The sequence below is a fragment of the Rhineura floridana genome, chromosome 13, assembly GCF_030035675.1.
Source record: "Rhineura floridana isolate rRhiFlo1 chromosome 13, rRhiFlo1.hap2, whole genome shotgun sequence".
In the NCBI taxonomy this organism is placed as follows: Eukaryota; Metazoa; Chordata; class Lepidosauria; order Squamata; family Rhineuridae; genus Rhineura; species Rhineura floridana.
This window is the reverse complement of record NC_084492.1, coordinates 969,763-989,034: the sequence shown is the minus strand read 5'-3', so window position 1 is coordinate 989,034 and position 19,272 is coordinate 969,763. Positions and strand designations below refer to the sequence as shown.

Sequence of the window (19,272 nt, the reverse complement as noted above, 5' to 3'; positions counted from 1 at the left end):
GCCATCCTGGAGAGCTGCACTCACTCCATCATGCCTAGCCCTGACTCAGTACTGGTCACAGAGTCCTCAGAGGGTAAACGTGATACTCCACTGAAACCAGTGCTGAGGATCTTCTTGAGGACTCGCTGAAGAACCGTCAGTGCTGTCACAGGAGATGGAGCCACCTCAACCCTCAAGAACCCTTGCATCAAAAGGTCTTGGTCTGAGCTGAAGAGCAATGATGTGATATGTGTCTATGGACCCAGAGTCATTGTACAACTTGAAAGGAGAGGTCTCCTTGAGAGTCAGGGGTCTTTTCAAGAGAAAGAAATCTGTGAAACACCTCAGCAGCTGTGATTAGGGTGGGGTCCAGGAGACCAGAGTATATCAGGCTGCCCTCTTGGGCTTTCAGTGGTTGAAAACAATGCAAGTCTTTGGCTCCTTGAGGTAAGTGGTCTCTCTATGGCAGTGTCTGGGGTTGTTGACTGAGTGTTATATTTTGAACCTGGACTAATGCCTTGTGTTTGACCTTGGTTTGTTTTGGATGCTGCTGTCTCCAAATTCTCTTTGGTGTTTTTGGGTAGAAGTCTTAGACATTCCTGGACTGAAATCCTAGTCCCTGATGTTACCCACTGGAGAGTGAAGTGAGTATAATGGTAGTAGGTGCTATTGATAAGGGGGGAGAGAAAGGGTTTTTGGTGTACAACATGCCTGTATCTTGTGTGGGGCTTGTCTCTTCCTGCTCTTCCAGGTGTAGTAGCCATTTTGTGTTATGTCACATTTCTGCAGTCAATCTGTAAGCACCTTGAAAACAATGCAGTGATTACTAGGAGCCAACACGGATTTATGAAGAACAAATCCTGCCAAACTAATCTTATCTCATTTTTTGACTGGGTAACCTCCTTTGTAGACTGTGGGAATGTTGTGGACATAATATATCTCAACTTCAGCAAAGCTTTTGACAAAGTGCCCCATGGTATTCTGATTAGCAAGCTAGCTAAATGTGGGCTGGATGGAACAACTATCAGGTGGATCCACAGTTGGCTCCAGAATCGTACTCGAAAGAGTGCTTATCAACGGTTCCTTCTCAAACCCCCCTGTGGGGGGCCCAGTGCTTTTTGACATTTTTATTAATGACTTGGATGAGGAGGTACAGAGCATGCTTATTAAATTTGCAGATGATACAAAATTGGGGGACATAGCTAATACCGTGGAAGACAGAAACAAAATTCAAAGGGACTTTGATAGGCTGGAGCATTGGGCTAAAAACAACAGAATGAAATTCAACAGGGATAAATGCCAAGTTCTACACTTAGGAAAAAGAAACCAAATGGACAGTTATAAGATGGGGGATATTTGGCTCAGCAATACAACATGTGAGAAGGATCTTGGAATTGTTGTTGATCACAAGCTGAATATGAGCCAACAGTGTGATGTGGCTGCAAAAAAGGTAAATGCTATGTTAGGCTGCATTAACAGAAGTATAGTTTCCAAATTGTGTGAAGTATTAGTTCCCCTCTATTCAGCACTGGATAGACCTCATCTTGAATACTGCATCCAGTTCTGCATCCGCACTTCAAGAAGGATGCAGACAAACTGGAACAGGTTCAGAGAAGGGCAACAAGGATAATCTGGACTGGAAAACAAAGCCCTATGAGGAGAGACTGAAAGAACTGGGCATGTTTAGCCTGAAGAAGAGAAGACTGAGGGAAGATATGATAGCACTCTTCAAGTACATGAAAGGTTGTCACATAGAGGAAGGCCGGGATCTCTTCTCGATCGTCCCAGAGTGCAGGACACGGAATAATGGGCTCAAGTTGCAGGAAGCCAGATTTCGACTGAACATCAGGAAAAACTTCCTAACTGTTAGAGCCATACAACAATGGAACCAATGACCTAGAGAGGTAGTGGGCTCTCCGACACTGGAGGCCTTCAAGAGGCAGCTGGACAGCCATCTGTCGGGAATGCTTTGATTTGGATTCCTGCATTGCGCAGGGGGTTGGACTCGATGGCCTTGTAGGCCCCTTCCAACTCTACTATCCTATGATTCCCATGGCAACTATTCCATGAAATTTCTAAGTGGGCCTACTGGCCCCCAAAAGGCTGGGGAACCCTGGTTTATCTTCTCCTTGAAATGTTCCCCTCTAAACTATTTATTTCATGTCCCAAGAATATAACATAGTAACACATGTCCTTTGGATTTACAGTAGTAGTGAATTTGAGGACACTCCTTATTATGCTCTGAAACATCAGTCAACTAAATTATTTTATTTTGCACATTTCACCATGAACATAAACTTGCATCAACCCTTATACCCTATACATACATATTATATATTCATATATAACTTGATCCACGACTGCCGATTCATCTACTACTTCTTTCCTTTATTTTTAAAACTTAAGATATTTGTCTAGTTCTTTGTAGTTATTCTTATATTTGAATGGGGTAGTTCAAAATAATATAAAATGTCCCTTGATTGTGGAAGTAATTAATTTATGGTATGGAAATCAAGAAATGGCTTCTATTTTTTCAAAATGATATTGTCTTGTCCCTATAAAGTTGTTAGACTACTAAAATTTGTCACTTGTTGGATCATTTATGTTCTCCACTTGCTGGCATAAAATAACCTTGTTGCTCTCAACATAGGAGTTCCTTACATTAATTATTAACTGTCTATATAGTTAATGATAAAAACACCCACAATCACATATCGTATACCCCTTATTATTGGGCTCTAACAGTGCCATCTTAAACAAGTCCATTCTGAAGTAAATCCTATTCAACTCAGTAGGGCGTATTCCCAGGTTAAGTGGGTTTAGGATTGCAGCCTTAATATTTTCCATTCTTTTCCTGGTGTTTCCAGCAATCACTGAGATCATTCTTATTTGATATACCAGTATGCCATTATTTTGTAACATGCACCAGGACCTCCTCAGCATTATCCTCCAAGCTTTGTGACATTGTCACAACCGATGTGACATTCACACTTAGCAGGCAAATCGCCATGTGGTTTTCACAACTGTGTCTAATGTGTCTTGCTGTTTTTTCATGACTGGATCTCCCACAACTTACTCTCTTGTGCTGAAGATACACAGTTGGGCTCCTAGTAACAGTTAGAAAAGATCCATTCCTTGAGGAACTACATGATCATTTCTATCTCCTTCCCCGAGACCCTCCTTGTCCAAGACAAGAGTGGAACGCTGTTGCCATGTCCCTGAATGCCTCATCCACCAACATGTTTCTCTCAGCTTCTCCAGGTTAGCCACTTTGGCCTCAAAGGAATGAACTTGCTTCCTGAGGGTCAGGTGCTCATTACACCAAGCATGTGCCCTCAGCTTCTGTCTAGCAGGCAGATGGTGTTGCATGTATGACATTCTGTTTAATACAGTGGATAGACCCTACACTCCTGATGGCTTTCTACCCCAGTACCTCTTGTCATTTACTTAAGTTTGTTGACTTGGAAACTTGGGATTTACTAGATCAAAAGGGTAAGATGTGGCTTCCTTGCTCTGCTGTTAAAGTTACACAGCTGACTACCTTGCTTGTTACCTTGCCTCCTCACCTGATTCAGATGGAGTGGAGAGACAGTCAGTATATTGATGACACCACACTCAAAATTCCTGAATGACCTCTCTTAGCAGCTTCATTATAGGTGGTAAATGGTATCCGGGATAGGATAGAACCCAGCAGCATTGACCACTCCCTGGACCCATCCAGTCAGCCCCCTCCTACTAGGTTTTACCATTCATGGTGGGCAGCAATCAATGCAAACTGAAATGAGTTTCTTCCCCCATCCCTGCTCCTGATACAGGTCGTCAATCAGGGTGGCCATAGCCATTTTAGTGCCAAATATCAGGCCTGAAGCCAGACTGAAATGGGTCCAGGTAATCTGTGTCTTCCAAGCAAGGCTGAATTTCTCTACCCTTCCTCCTCTTGACCACCTTGGGCAAAAAGGGGATATTAGCTATTGGACGATAGTTGCCTAATAACTAAAGAGAAGGAGGAACCAAGGCAGGCAATGACACACTATTCTGCAAAGAGGTATTGACTATTCCCTGGATCCACCCAAGCAAGAGGACAAATAGTTGGCCAAGATCCTGACGTATCGTGTCCATATCCTTGGGTTGCAACCACTGAATCACAAGGCTAAGGACTCTGTGTGCACGTGCATGCCCATGTATGATGTGAGTGCATGCCCATGTATGATGTGAGTGCATGCTCTGGAGGGGAGAAGGTGGCCAGACACCCATTAGGCCAAAAAAGGTTAGCCAACCCCTTGCTGAGACAGGACATAGGAATAATGTTAAGTAGCCATGGATCACCTTATCCTCCATGGATGTTGTCTTTTTAAAGCCATCCACATTGGAGACTATCACTGTTTCTTGTGGGAGCAAGTTCAGTAGTTTAACTCTGTGCTGCATGAAGAAGTGCTTCCTTTTGCCCATCCAGAAACTTCGAACTTTCAGCTTCATTAGATGGACCAGAGTTCTCTTGTGAAGGATAAAAACAACTTCCTGCCCATTTCCTCCCCACTGTTCTGCATAACTGGATGCGCTCCTGTCATGTCCACCCCGGCACCACCAGTTGCCTTTTCTCTAAACCAAAAAGCCCCCAACACTGTAACCTTTCCTCAAAGGAGAGTTGCTCCAGCCCCTTGGCCATTTTGGTTGAGAGGGATTGCACTCCTCTTGTCCTTCTACCAGTAAAGGCTGTCTGCCAGCAGCACCAAGATGGCCTCAGTTCCAACCCTGGAGAGAGAAGGAGAGCAAGGGTGGCTAACTTGGAGATCCAGGGCACCAAGGCACAGGAAGTGCTCTTTGTGCTGGAGGAGAGGAGCACAAGTACAAGGGGGAGGGAGGTGGGAGCTTGGAAAAGAGCTGGTACTTTTTGCAAGGAAGCAGTTCTGATTTGGGAACTGTGTAGGAGGACCCACAGCCTCCAGCCCTTCCTGGGCTCTCAGTCAAGGCCTGAGCAACACAGGTGTTTCTGGGTGCTTTGCCTCCTTATGAGTAGCCCCATGGGCAGCTAGACAGGCACTTAGGTGACTGCCTGGAAGCTCCTTTCTGGCTTGCTGTCTCCTGTGCTCATATGGCCCTGGGGGAGAAGAGTGGGGCTGAGAGGGCGCTAGGCAGCGGATGTGGGGGCCTCCCATCCTAGGGCAGCAGGGAAGTCCAGATGTGATGGCTCTTCAGGATCCCTGGCAATGAGGGTCCTGTTGCTGCTTCTCCTCTGAGGAGACATCGGTGCCAGGTGTGAGCAGGGCTGACTGTACGTGTGTGCAGGTGTGTGAGAGAGCGCTATGTGCCTGCCTGCGTGGGGTGTGGCCCATCTTTATGAATGAGTGTGCTATTTGAATGAGTGTGGCCACTCTGAGGGGTAGTGGACCACCAGTGTGGCCCTTGGCCAGAAAATGGTTGGGTGCCTGGGAGCATATTGCTCTTTCTGTCAGTTAGGGCTCACACACGCGCACACATGCACACACACAGAGTCCAGTCTAGAAGAGCAGCAGGAACCACATTTAATGTTTTCCTGCATTGCTCATTTGGAGGTTCTTTCCTTCCTGCTCCTGCAATTGGTTTTTATAATAAAATATTTTCTTGATTCAATCAAGTAGGGCTTGAAATGTAGTGAAGTTCATCTGAGAAGCCAAGATGACTAGGCCAACACTCCATGGAAGGATTCCCTTTCTTACACCATTCGTACCTTGCGGGATGCTGGGTTGTGCTGTCCAGGCTGGCAGTCAATAGTCAGGGTTACCACTAGGTGCTAGACTGGGCTCTGAGGAGACCCCTGATGCCCAGAGGGGACCACTGGGAGCTCAGCTGTGCCAGTCTGAAGAGCAGCAGTTGGTTTCAGGGCATGTGAGAATTGGTACTTTCAGTTAGACCCAGATTCCTAGAACCATACAATCATAGAATAGCCTATAAGGCCATCGACTCCAACCCCCTGCTCAGTGCAGGAATCCAAATTAAAGCTGTCCAGCTGCTTCTTGAACGCCTCCAGTGTTGGAAAGCCCACCACTTCTCTAGGTAATTGGTTCTATTGTTGTAACAGTTAGGAAGTCTTCCCTGATGTGCAGTCGAAATCTGGCTTCCTCTCTCTTGAGCCTGTGTCCTGCACTCTGGCATGACTGAGAAGTGATCCCAGTCCTCCTCTGTGTGGCAACCTTTCAAGTACTTGAACAGTGCTACCATATCTCCCCTCGGTCTTCTCAAGGCTAAACATGCCCAATTATTTCTCCTCATAGAGCTTTGTTTCCAGTCCCCTGATCATCCTTGTTGCCCTCTGAACCCATTCCACTTTGTCTGAATCCTTGTTAAAGTGCAGTGTCCAAAACTGGATGCAGTACTCAAGATGAGGGCTAACGAGTGCCAAATAGAGGGGACCTAATACTTCATGCAATTTGGAAACTATACTTCTGTTAATGCAGCCTAAAATAGCATTTGCCTTTTTTGCAGCCACATCACACTGTTGGCTCATATTCAGCTTGTGATCAACAACAATTCCAAAATCCTTCTCGCATGTAGAATTGCTGAGCCAAGTATCCCCACCTTATAACTGTTCATTTGGTTTCTTTTTCCTAGATGTAGAACTTTGCACTTATCTCTGTTAAATTTCATTCTGTTTTCAGCTCAATGCTCCAGCCTATCAAGATCCCTTTGAATTTTGTTTCTCTCCTCCAGTGTGTCAGCTTTCCCTCCCAATATAATCTACAAATTTGATAAGCTTTCTCTGCACCTCCTCATCCAAGTCATTAATAAAAATGTTGGAGAGCACTGGGCCCAGGATCAAGCTCTACGGTATCCTGCTTGTTATTCCCCACACTTTGAGAAGGAACAATTGATTCCTCTTTGAGTAGATTCTGTAGCCAACTGGGGGTCCATCTGATAGTTGTTCCATCCAGCTCATATTTAACTAGCTTGCTAATCAGAATATCATGGAGAACTTTGTCAAAAGCTTTGCTGAAGTCGAGATACATTATGTCCACAGCATTCTATAAACTCTACCAGGGAGGTTACCCGATCAAACAATGAGATGAGATTAGTGGCAGGATTTGTTCTTGATAAAGCCACATTGGCTTCTAGTAATCTGCATTGTTTTGAAAGTGCTTACAGACTGACTGCTTTCTAACCTGGGATTGACGTCAGGTCGACTGGTCTGTAGTTCCCAGGTTCCTCCTTTTTGAAGACTGGGACATTAGCCCTCCTCCAGTCATCCGGTACCTCACCCATCCTCCATGATTTCGCAAAGATAATAGACTTCTTCAGCCACTTCCTTCATTACTCTAGGATGCAGTTCATTGGGCCCTGGAGATCTGAACTCATTCAGAGTAATTCGGTATTCCTTGCCCATTTGTCTGTCAACCTCAAGCTGCAATCCTGCCCTTCAATATGTACTTCACATTTGCCAGGAAGGTCATAGACCCTTTTTAGGAAGAAGACTGAGCCAAAGTAGGATTTGAACACTTCTGCCTTTTCTTTGTAATCTGTTATCATTCTGCCATTCGCATTCAGTAGCTGCACTACCATTTTTCTGTCTTTTACTATGGATGTACCTGAAGAAAGCTTTTTTGTTGCTTTTGGCATCCCTTGCTGACCTAAGCTCATCCTCAGCTTTAGCCTTCCTGAACAATAACTGAACTGATTTGCCCGTCTCCACCCATCAGGCATGCCTGCTTGTTTCTGTCAGGAAGCAAAGGGCTACACTTGGCATTTTCAGAGTTTTTGTACTGCCTTGAAAGGCAAACCTACAGGAAGCATTTTGCACTTAATCAAGTGAGGTCAGTTGGATAGTTGAACAGGAGTTGGATGTTGCACAAGTCCCCCCCCCTTTTTTTCAGGCCTTATGCTGGCTTCCATTGGCATCCTCTCCAGCAGACCCCTGACTGAGCAGGCTGGGGGTCCACCATATCTATTTCCCCTCAGCCCGGCATAAATACAAGTTGGATTGTGCCCTTAATTATATACAGAGCTAATCACCAGATCTATATAAAATAACACATTACCAAGTATTCAAAATATTAGAACTGGGGGAAAATACCAGTTAGTTCACAAACAGTCTATAGACAGTAGATAGTCTTATCAATATTAATAATGGTCTTCCTTTATATTAAGTTCATTAAGCATAAACTGAAGTTCTTAAATATCTTTATTCCATGGGTCAGATAAATGAAGTTGTTAATAAGCTGTTAGCAGACAGTTCCTGCTTAGTTGATTCAGAGCATAATGCTCTTCAGGCATTAGGAAATTGCCTGTAAATTGTCAGTTCATTGTTTTTCAATTAGAGCCATTCATTATTTTCAGTTTCTGTATATTAGTTTTAGAATGTAAGCCAGTCTCAGTCCATATCATCATCAGCCAGGAACAGTAAGAGGAGTATACCTGGAAGCCCACCTCCTTCCCTACAGACCCTCTCAGGAGTTGAGATCAGCAGTGGGGGCCCTTTTGGTAGTTCTGTCACCTCTGAAGTTTGGAGGGTGATGGCCCAGGAGAGGGCATTCTCTGGGACAGCCTCTAAGTTGTGGAACTCCTTTCCACTGAGGTGTGTCTGGCAACTTCACTGTACAGTTTTAGGCAAATGTTGAAGATGCACCTCTTTACCCTTGCCTCTGACACCTGAGATGTATATTTTTAGGACCCATTCTATTTTGCGATTTTAGGTTATTTTTAATTGTTTTTAATGCCGTATTTTAAATGTGTTGTAACCTGACCTTTGGCTGAAGGTGGGTAATAAATGTTAATAAAAGTAGTACATAACACTGTATTTGTTTTATAAAAGATTAGTGATCTTTGAAAAGGAGGACTTCAAGTATGGAAATCTTAACTGTGGCTATTGTTCGCTCAGGTATCTCTACTTTCCTTTGCTCTCTACGGGTAACCCCAAATTTCCACTTATTGCCGGGACTACAGTCTGCCAGTCTTTCACAAGGATTGCTTGTTTCCACAGAATGTTTGCGGAGGAGTGGCTTTGGAACGCTTCATCTGCTCAGTCTTGTTTCTGCCTGGTACCGGCCCTCCTGGAACTATGGACCTTCACGCCAAAAGGATGAGTGCTGTTGGTATCAGTCCATCAGTCTTGAAAGAGAGTTCTCACAACTTCTTCTTACAAGTTCTTATTCATTTTGGTGAGAAGTTTCCACCAGGTAAAGATAAAGCTCCAGTTCTGGGTATTCTGTGTCCATGTATTCAAATGAAGGTCTGCAAGTTTTACTAAGTCACTTACAGATCTATAGAGGTGAAAATGAAGATATTACTTGGTTTTAGGATGCTCTCTTGCTCTCTAAGTGTGCACTTGGCCGTCACACTTAGCATGTCACTAAGTGGTTGCCATAGAACTTTGGAAAGTTTCTCCATTGACCTTAATGGAGGGAACTGATTTTGCCCACCGTCCTTTGCATTCAGTGCAGTTTTCATCATGTAAATACTAAGACCTGCTTTTATAATCAATCACATCAAATCAATGGGCTGAAGCAGGTTACAGGATGCAGGCAGTCTTTAGAATAGCATGTTGGGGCCAAGCCTTCCCACTGATACCCTATTTTTCTATGTATACTTCTGTGCCCAATTCAAAGTGCTGGTTCTGACCCACAAAGCTCTCTTCACAGCTCAGTGCCCCAAGATCTTCTGGATGCCTCTCCTGATATGACCCAGACCCTTAGATCTTCTTCCGAGACCCTTCTCCAGGTTTTCCATCTGAGGGAGGTGACAAGGGGGAGGGCCTTGGCAGTTGTGGCTCCCCATCTGTGGAAACAGCTCAGTGAGGTCTGCCTGGTGCCTTCATTGCCATCTTTTTGGTGCCAGAAGACTTACCTTTTTTTCTCAGGCATTTCATAGACTGAGATTATGGTGTTTGCGTTAATGTGCTGCCAAAGCTGCCTGGCTGTTTTGTTTTTATATGGTTTTTAACAATGTTTTAAGTCGCTTGGAGTCTTTATGGTAACAAGCGACTAATAAATCTTATTATTAAGTTAAAGAGATTCCCCAACCGCCAGGGAGCGTTGGAAGGTGTCAACCCCTCCCCCCCCCCGCCGCTAAGAGTCCCGAATAAGCGAGCCCCGAATAAGCCCCGTGAAGCCGGCGCTCCGGAAACGACCCGTCCCTCCTCCCCCCCCCCCCCCGGACTCGGCAGGCCAGAGGCGAGGCAGGCCCGGCGGCGGCTCTGCGCTTCTCGGGCCCCTTTAAGGATCCGCCGCGGAGAAGCTCCTTGACGTCAGCCGCCCGCGGGACGCCCGCCCGCCTTCCTCCTTCCTCCAGCCTGAGCCGCCGCCCGAGAGGGAGAGGAAGCAGGAGTGCCGCCCGCCCGGTGAGTGTTTCGCTCGGCTCCAGGGCAAAGCCCCTCCCGCTCGCTCCTCGCAGCGCCGCGGGAGAAGCCCCGAGGAGACAGAGCGGCCGCCTCACAGGGCCCGGCGGAGCGGCGGCTGCCTCGACCTCCCTTCCCCCCGCCCCTGCGGAGGAGGGTCCGTCCATCCGCCTGGCGGGGGGGGGCTGTCCCGGCGTCGTCGTCTCCGTCGCCCGAGCGGACGTGGGAGGTGCGCGCTGTTTTTGTCCCCACTTCTGGCGGCCCCCCGGCGCAGACTCCCGGCAGGGGCCGAAAGCGCGTCTGAGGGCGCCCCCCTGGCGCGGCCCGGCCCGCTTCCTGCCTGCCTTCGGGCAGAGGCAGAGGCCCCTCCTCGGCTACTCGCGGGCGAAGGGAGGCGCTTTGCACGCGCTCAGGGGCACTCTGCACCGCATGGCCCATCGCTCTCCTTGAGGGTGGGGAGAGCCCTGCGCACCTCACCCTGAGGCGGCGGCTGGGGGCGGATTTGCTCTGTGTTCCCGGAAGGGCCAAGCCCCTGCACGCCCCCCTCCAGACACAGACCGGGCCCCTCGAACTCCGGATGATTGCCTGCCTGCCAGGGCTGCTGGCGAGGCTCCCCTGGGATCCAGAGCTGGGAGTGAACCTGATGGGACCTCCTGCATGCGGAGCAGCGGCTCGGCCACTGAGCTCCGGAAGGCAGGGCAGATAGAAATAGGCGATTTCAAAAAATAAAAATCAGATAAGGATGTAAATAAATCAGATTTTACCAGTCTTCTTAGCTGTAACTTGCAAGTGTCTGAAACAATTGGTAGGTTAGGATTAAATAATCTGGATGTGAGCATATTGGGCCTATAGTTTCAGAAGGCATTTCTGTGTAAATGAAGGACCTCTGATCATTTTTTTCACCCATGAATATTCTCATTCTTACCTGCCAACCACGTACATTTTGTTGTCATCCCGTGAAAGCAAACTGCTCTAGGCTGCCCAGTGGCTCTTGGGCCTTGGTTTACCAGCTCCATCCTGGGTGTCTAACTTTTGTTCTTTTTTGGGAGGGTGAAGCTAGCCCAAAATCTGAGTGAAACAACCCTGGAAAAGAGAAGAGAAGGCAGCAGCGTCCAGCGTGCAGGCCCTTGGTGCCCCACACAAAACGTCATGGCTGTTGGCTGCAACAAGGATCCTGTTAGGGGAATATTGTAAAGATGTTCCCTGTATTTGGGGAGAGGGGAGTCAAGCATGCAAAATGTATTGTGAGCAACAAAAAACTGAAAGGCCTGGTGGTTGCAAGTAGTAGTTTAGTCTTTAACAGGAAATTAGGGCCCCTCCAGATGACCTCTCCATTGAGCATTCATTGTGATTTGCTTGCACAAAGCTTATGTCTTGGTTATGTATCCAATCTCTATTGAGCACTCATTCTGCAAGGCTTATGACAATGAGCATTCATCCTTGAGGGTTATAAAAACATCTTCCCATTAAATCATTTGTTCATCCCAAACTTCTCAGTGCATTTCCCCTATTGCTTTCCAAACCAAAAGTGGGTTTATTGCCCTTGAGGGACAGAGCACTTTAATCTACTTTAACTGCACAAACTTAAAATTCTGGTATATGCTCAAATCCCTCCTGCAAAATACCGACAGTCTGGAGGCACCCAGACGGATTTGCACTATTGTTTAGGGAAATTATCAGTGGGAAACCATTTAAATCGGTCCTTTTTCTTGCTGAAATATACACTCCTTTTTCACTGTAGGAGGCATTTCGCTTACTATTCTGCCATGAAAAGGTAGATAGGGCAGGTTCCCGGGGGGGGGCGGCATGGCCAGTTCCAGAAGGTGTCAAGGTGGGGCGGTTGTCAGGGCCCATGGAGACTCGAGCCCAAAAGAGGGGGATCCTCAAGGGGCCATGCCAGCAAGTGGCAGGAGGTTAAAAATAGGAAAAATTATATATTGAAGCTCAATGCATTTTGGATGACAACGTGACCCTTTGTCAAGGGCAATCTGCAAATACATATAAACATCAAAATCTGTTACAGAGTGAATTCTAAAATATGTTTTAAAAAGCTCAGAGAAGGCTACGTAAGCCCTTCAGACAAAAGCAGGGCACAGCCTTTGCCATCCCTGCAGCCCTAGCTAGGCTTATCGTCCTCAACCGAGAGGTTCCAGCGCCAATTTGTGTAGCACTGGACCGATTCATCAGGATGTTGTAAGGCTCAACTCATTTGCACAAGCCATCTGGGCTGGAAGCTTTGAGGTGCTCTCTTGGTTTATGCATCCCAGCCCCCAAAATCCTCAAGGTGTTTGGGGAGTGTTTGAAAGGGGCGACGGGGAAGGCTGACCCTCCCCTCAATTATGTGCTTTCTCCTTACAGCCCCCCACCCATGTCTAGTCCTCTGTGAGGCAGAGTGTGCCATGGACATGGCTGGTGCCCGGTCTTTCTCTGAAGGGAAGATTGCTGGCCTCTACGATCTGGAGCGCACTCTGGGCAAGGGCCACTTTGCCGTGGTGAAGCTGGCCCGGCACGTCTTCACGGGGGAGAGGGTGGCCATCAAAGTGATCGACAAGAGCAAGCTGGAGGGTGGGGCAGCTGCTCAGCTGCTCCAGGAGGTGCGCTGCATGAAGCTGGTGCAGCATCCCAATGTGGTGCGCCTATATGAGGTCATCGACACCCACACCAAGCTCTACCTCATCCTGGAGCTGGGAGACGGTGGGGACATGTTTGACCACATTATGCAGCACGAGGGTGGCCTCGGAGAGGAGCAGGCCAAGCACTACTTTGCCCAGATTGTCCACGCCATCTCCTACTGCCACCGCCTCCATGTTGTCCATCGTGACCTCAAGCTCGAGAATGTGGTCTTCTTCCAAGAGCAGGGTGTGGTGAAGCTCACAGATTTTGGCTTCAGCAACTGCTTCCAGCCAGGCATGATGTTGACGACCAGCTGTGGCTCGTTGGCCTACTCTGCTCCTGAGATCCTGCTGGGGGATGAATATGATGCTCCTGCTGTTGGTAAGAGCTGGGGTGGGAAGGGGAGGCCCGGGAGGCACCTCTGATGACCTCTGATACCCTTCCAGAGAAGCTCTGTTTAGAGTTGACAAGGAGCAGATGAATTAAACCCTGGAATCCACTGCGTTTGAGATGTGGTGACTGCTGTTGGCTTAAATGACTGTGTAAAAGGCTTTCTCCAACCTGCCAGGTGTAGCTGTTGCGTCCTTGCATATGACTTAAATATATTCTCTGCACGTGGTATTACCCACACAAGCCCAATATGGCAATATTTGTAGTTTATTTGCAGATTGTTCCCCCTCCCCAAATTCTGAAAAGGGAATGCTGCCCCCCCTAAAATATGGGGGAGGCTTAGAGTATAGTTTTCTGCCACATTTTCACCATTTTGGTGGTTAATTCAATCTCTGTGAATAAACTTTAGAGGAAAGGGTATAGACGATCCGAAAATACAGAACAGAGCGCCCCCCCCAATTTGAAAAGGATTTTCACCAACATTCAACTGGGCCATGCTGGAATACCGTCCTGTATGAATACCAGATGATAGTCTTCTACAATTTTGGATTATTTCCCAATTCTCAAAATGCTCAACTTTAAAAAAAAAAAAAAACCAAAAAAACCCACTCAAAGCCAAAGGAAGCAAAATGAGGATTGTTTAAAATGGAGCGGAAGGGTCGTCATGGCCTTGGCACCTAATTGGAGGCCAGCATAGGTGGGCTGGTGAAGGAATGGCCCCCAGCCTCTTCTGAGGTTTAAGTTGCTTTGTGCTGGCAAAGGGTGCATTGATTCTGGTGTCCCAGTATGAGCAATCTTGGTGGTGGCCCCCCTTATAGCAAGAGAGGTGGCTCAGGTGGCAGGACATTGCAGATATAGAAGCTGCCTGGGCTGGAGAAGATTCCTGGGCAAGGCAGGCAGGATGTGTGTCTGCCTTCCTGCTTATCTCCTCTGCATGTGCCTGCTGGCAGGACAGAGAGCTCAGCATGGCAGGTGCAGTCGGTCTCCAGGGTGTGGCTCCTTGAGGCTGGGATCCCTGCAGGCCCCCCTCTCCTCATGTACAGACCACACTGTAGGCCACGACACCTAGCACTGGGCTTCAAGCTCTGCGCCTCAGCTGGCCCGTGGCTCGCAGTGGCTGCTGGTGGCCAGGCCTCAGCCCCTGCCTTTTCCTTCCATGCTCAGCACAGCTAACACAAGGCACCATGTTGGCCAGCAGCAGAACAAGGGGGTGGGGTGGTTTGGCAGGCCTGAAGTGGCCCCTATGAGCCACCTGTTCAGTTTGTTTTGTTTTTTGATCATTTCAGGGGTGCCTTCATGTTTACCCAGGCATTTGATAGCTGAGAGATACTAGTCATGGCAACTGAAATTAATAACTGAGGGTATGTGGTTGCTTTCAAATGTTTTTAGATATTCTTAATATTTCTAGGCCTACGGCCATACTACCCTGAACATGCCTGATCTCATCTGATCTCGGAAGCTAAGCAGGGTCAGGCCTGGTTAGTGCTTGGATGGGAGACTGCCTGGGAATACCAGGTGCCATAGGCTTAGAGGAAGGCAGAGGTAAACCACCTCTGAATACCTCTTAACCGTGAAAACCCTATATATATATATATATATATAATTGATAGGGTTGCCATAAGTTATAATCGACTTGAAGGCATATAACAACAAAAATGTTTCTTGATAGTTTTTGTTTTAAATATTTTTTATTTGATTTTAAACTGTACTGTTTTGGCATTTTGCTGTTTGCCACCCTGGGCTCTTTTGGGAGGAAGGGAGGGTTGTAAATTGAATTAATAACAACAGTATGGCTGGGATTTTGGCATTCACTTGGCAGCTATTCCTCAGAGTGACTTCCTGCTGTGCTCCCCAGAGGTGCTTTTGTGAAGGAAATTGCTGTGCTCTTCTTAGGCTGAGGGGAGAGGATGTCACAGCTGCTGTTCTCCTTCTCTGCCACCCGCATCACTTCCTCCTCCTCCTCCTCCTCCAAGGCTGCAATGATGCTATTTATTGCGCTGTGGGAGCCATGAGTGACCAGAGTGTGCAGGCCGGCTGCTGGGGAGCGACTCCTTCCTCCAGCAGGGCTTCTGAGAGCTGACTGGGCAGGTGCAGGCAGCCCAAGGTCACTGCTGTTTTTCCTCAACAGCCAAGAGGTGTTAGAGGCAAAAATGTGGGGCTGGGGACCAGGGCCCGGCCCCCCAGTTCTCAGCATGAAGGGCTGGGTGTAAACCCCCCATCCCGCTCACTCAGGGTATGAGGGGAGAGGAAGAGAACCTGCCCCCTCCTCAGCATCCAGTCTTACAAGCAGCTTCCCCGCTCTCTGTTCTGAATGTGAATGTTGCTGGTTCTTTGCGCCAGCCTGTGGCTGGAGGACAGACAGCAGAGTGCGAGAGTTGGGTTGCTTGTCTGATCGGTGGGTTTGTAACTGGTTCATGGCAAACTGCAAAAGTCTTGCTTGAGCAAAAAGTTGTGGACCCCACAAGCCCACCATAGGGCAGGTGCAGATGTCAGCACAGGCCCCATACGTGGGAATAACCCTCTGTCTCTCCACCCTCCAGAGTATTTTTTTTTAGGCATGGTCACTGGTATCCATTTTTTTCATTTAGATGGTTTGCACATGCAAGCCTCTCTATCATGTACAGGCTGTGATGTTTGGATTGAGGTGAAAGTGGTTCAAAGTAAAAAACCAAAACCAAAAGCGGGAGTGATACAACCTTGCAAATGTATTTACATAAGCTACTAGCCTAACCCACCAGTAAATACATCACTTAAAAAGAAAAATCATCATCATATCTAGAACTCTAATTTCAGAACTAAGAAAAATTGGTTAACACACCACAGTTCTGATATTAGAAAAAATATATTTGGGAATTATTTTTATTTTTGCTTTGCAGTAACTTGAAGGTAATTAAAAACTGCAAAGCACACAATGATAACTAAAAACACTGGATCCTCTAATGCCAGAACTTTAAAGTTCACAAAAACATTGTTCTGGGATTAGACAAGACTGAAAAGAAAATATTTGATATTTCAGGGTAAAAAAGAAGATCTGGGGAATTACAGGCCGGTCAGTCTGACTTCAATACCGGGAAAGATATTAGAAAAGATAATAAAAGAGTCCATTGGCAACTATCTAGATGACAATGCTGTGATTGGTAGGCGCCAGCATGGGTTTGTCAAGAAAAAATCCTGTCAAACTAATCTCATCTCTTTTTTTTGACCGGGTCACTAGCTTAGTAGATGGTGGAAATGCTGTAGATGTCATCTATCTAGATTTCAGCAAAGTGTTTGACAAAGTCCCCCACGACCTTTTGATTAGCAAACTGGTCAAATGCGGACTAGATGGAAATACTGTCAGGTGGATTCACAACTGGTTGGAAAACTGTACTCAAAGAGTGGTTGTCGGTGGCTCTGCTTCGGACTGGAAGGAGGTTTCGAGTGGAGTGCCACAGGGTTCTGTCCTGGGGCCGATACTCTTCAACATTTTTATCAATGACTTAGATGACAGGGTGGAAGGAAGCCTTATGAAGTTTGCGGATGATACGAAACTGGGAGGGATAGCTAACACAATGGAAGACAGGAATAAAATCCAAAGGGACCTGGATAGACTAGAAAATTGGGCTGAAATTAATAAAATGAAATTCAATAAAGACAAATGCAAGATTCTGCATTTAGGCCACAAAAACAAAATGCACGGGTACAGGATGGGAAATACCCGGCTTAGCAGTAGTGCGTGTGAGAAGGTCCTTGGAATTGTAGTGGATCGCAAGTTGAACATGACCCAGCAGTGTGATGCTGCGGCAAAAAAGGCAAACACGGTTTTGGGCTGCATAAACAGAGCTATAGTTTCCAGGTCGAGGGAAGTAATAGTCCCACTATATTCTGCATTAGTCAGGCCTCATCTGGAATACTGCGTTCAGTTCTGGGCGCCTCATTTTAAGAAAGATATAGACAAGTTGGAGCGGGTTCAGAAGAGGGCGACGAGGATGATAGCCGGTATGGAGAACAAGTCTTATGAGGAAAGGTTGAAGGAACTTGGCATGTTCAGTCTGGTGAAGAGAAGGCTGAGGGGTGACATGATTGCACTCTTTAAGTACCTGAAGGGCTGTCACATAGAGGAGGGTACAGATTTGTCCTCTGCTGCCCCAGAGGGTAGGACTAGGTCTAATGGTTTTAAGTTGCAGGAGCGTAGATTCAGATTGGACATTAGAAGGAACTTCTTGACAGTAAGGGCAGTTCGGCAATGGAACCGACTGCCTAGGGAGGTGGTGGGATCCCCTTCGCTGGATGTCTTCAAGCAGAGGCTGGACAGCTATCTGTGGGAGATGCTCTAGCTGTGGATTTCCTGCTGTGAGCAGGGGTTGGACTCGATGGCCTACAAGGCTCCTTCCAACTCTATGATTCTATGATTCTATTTTGTAGTAAAAGATTAATTATTTAGATTTCTGCAAAGGAGATTTTCTCTCCCCCCCCCCCCCAGTCATCTATTTAGAATCCAGTCTGAATTTGTATTCTTGGTTTAATGATTAAATTTTATGTGTCCATTTGTGCCACTGTGTGTCCAAAAGCTAGGACTGGGTGTTCATTAGTCACACACCTATCACTTTAAAAATGCCCTGCCCCCTCTTCATCAGCAGCCCTGCTGGCTAAGATCTGGTCTGTATTGCAGGATACGTTGGAGGTGGAGAAGCCCCAGGAGCCTCGCATTTGCCTGAAGCAAGGAAAGTGTCACAAACAAGACATGATTGCATTAGGCTGACTGGGAGCAGGTTTTAAAAATTATTATTATGGTTGTTGTTAGCATTTGTTGCCCACCCTTTGCCCAGAGGGCAGGTTACAACAATTTTGAGATACAGCATTAAAAATCCTTAAAAAATCTTAAAATCACCAAATAGGGTGGGTCCTAAAAAACACATCTCGGGAGTCAAAGGCTGGGATGAACAGCTTTATTGCCTAATGCTGTGCAGTGAGGTTGCCAGACCCACCTCGGTGCGGAGGGAGCTCCACCACTTAGGGGCTGCCACAGAGAAGGCCCTCCCCAGGCCAATCCCCCGAGCTTCTGAGGGTGGCAGAACTACCAAAAGGGCTCCCCTCTGCTGATCCCAGCACCCAAGCGGGTCTGGAGGGAAGGAGCTAGCCACATTCTTTATTAAACATTCAGTTTTGCCAAGTCTTGTGTCAGCATTGTGCCAGGGCACCCTTCAGCTACAAGTCCTGCTGCTTAGGGTGGGAAGCTGCCTTCGTATACTAAGTCAGACTGTGTGCACTGGCTGGCAGCGCCTCTCTCCCAGCCCTACCAGGAGATGGCCCTGGGGATTGAACCGGGGACCTTCTGCGTGCCAGGCAGATGCTCTACTGCAGAGTTGCTGAGCTGCCTCCTCCTGGGGAGGAGCTTCATGTGGCCTTGAAACGCCTGGGATCCTGCACCAAACTCTGCTCCTGACATCATTAGGCAGAGTTTTGATTTGGATGGGCAGGATGCTGGGCCCTGAAGCTGGGAGTCTTGTTCAGACCCCCTCCCCGGCTGCCTCTCAGGCCAAAGACAGGCAGATGCTTAGAGCTGTTTCTGAAGGAGACATCTTGCTGTACTTTTCCTCTCCAGGGACTGGCTCTGGAAAGGAGGGAAAACACTCAGTTGTGCCAGAGCGCAGACTGGGTGATGACAAGTACCTGTGATGTCACCATGGGCCCCCCACAGTTGGAGCAGTTTTGTTCTTTAAGGCATATATAATAATAACAATAATAGCAATGAATGTTTATTCACCAGTGTTTTTTAAAATAACAATGAGATTAAGTCCTTTTGCTTTGCTGCCGCCTTCATGTGTCCTTCAACACTAAGGGTAAAAGAGAGCCAGATTTGCCTGGAGCCGAAGAACATACCATGAGGGTGGGTGTTTTTAACAGTGGGTCTGTCTCCCTTCACCCTGAGATCTCAGCAGGCGTTGCCTACACCCATTCTGCAGGATTGCAACATGCATGCGGCCCTGATCCTTGGGCTTATTTAC

General features: G+C 47.2%; 1 protein-coding gene and 1 non-coding gene across 4 annotated transcripts in view; both read left to right on the top strand.

Annotated features, from left to right (window-relative positions):
* The first annotated feature begins 373 nt into the window (after positions 1 to 373).
* Positions 374 to 19,272, top strand: part of LOC133369023 (SNF-related serine/threonine-protein kinase-like) — a 37,294-nt gene continuing 18,395 nt past the window's right edge. Inside the window, exons 1-3 of one of the 3 annotated variants that reach the window (XM_061593824.1) lie at positions 374 to 426; positions 8,930 to 9,125; positions 12,641 to 13,276. In XM_061593824.1, the coding sequence (XP_061449808.1) occupies positions 9,008 to 9,125; positions 12,641 to 13,276 (754 nt within the window). In that variant the 5' untranslated portion in view covers positions 374 to 426; positions 8,930 to 9,007. Of the gene's footprint in view, positions 427 to 8,929; positions 9,126 to 10,083; positions 10,286 to 10,381; positions 10,512 to 12,640; positions 13,277 to 19,272 lie in introns of those variants that run through there. The other 2 variants (XM_061593825.1, XM_061593826.1) reach the window with 2 other exon arrangements.
* LOC133369444 (5S ribosomal RNA) lies at positions 14,694 to 14,812 on the top strand. Its single transcript, XR_009758888.1, has one exon. It is a non-coding gene; the product is annotated as a 5S ribosomal RNA (ribosomal RNA).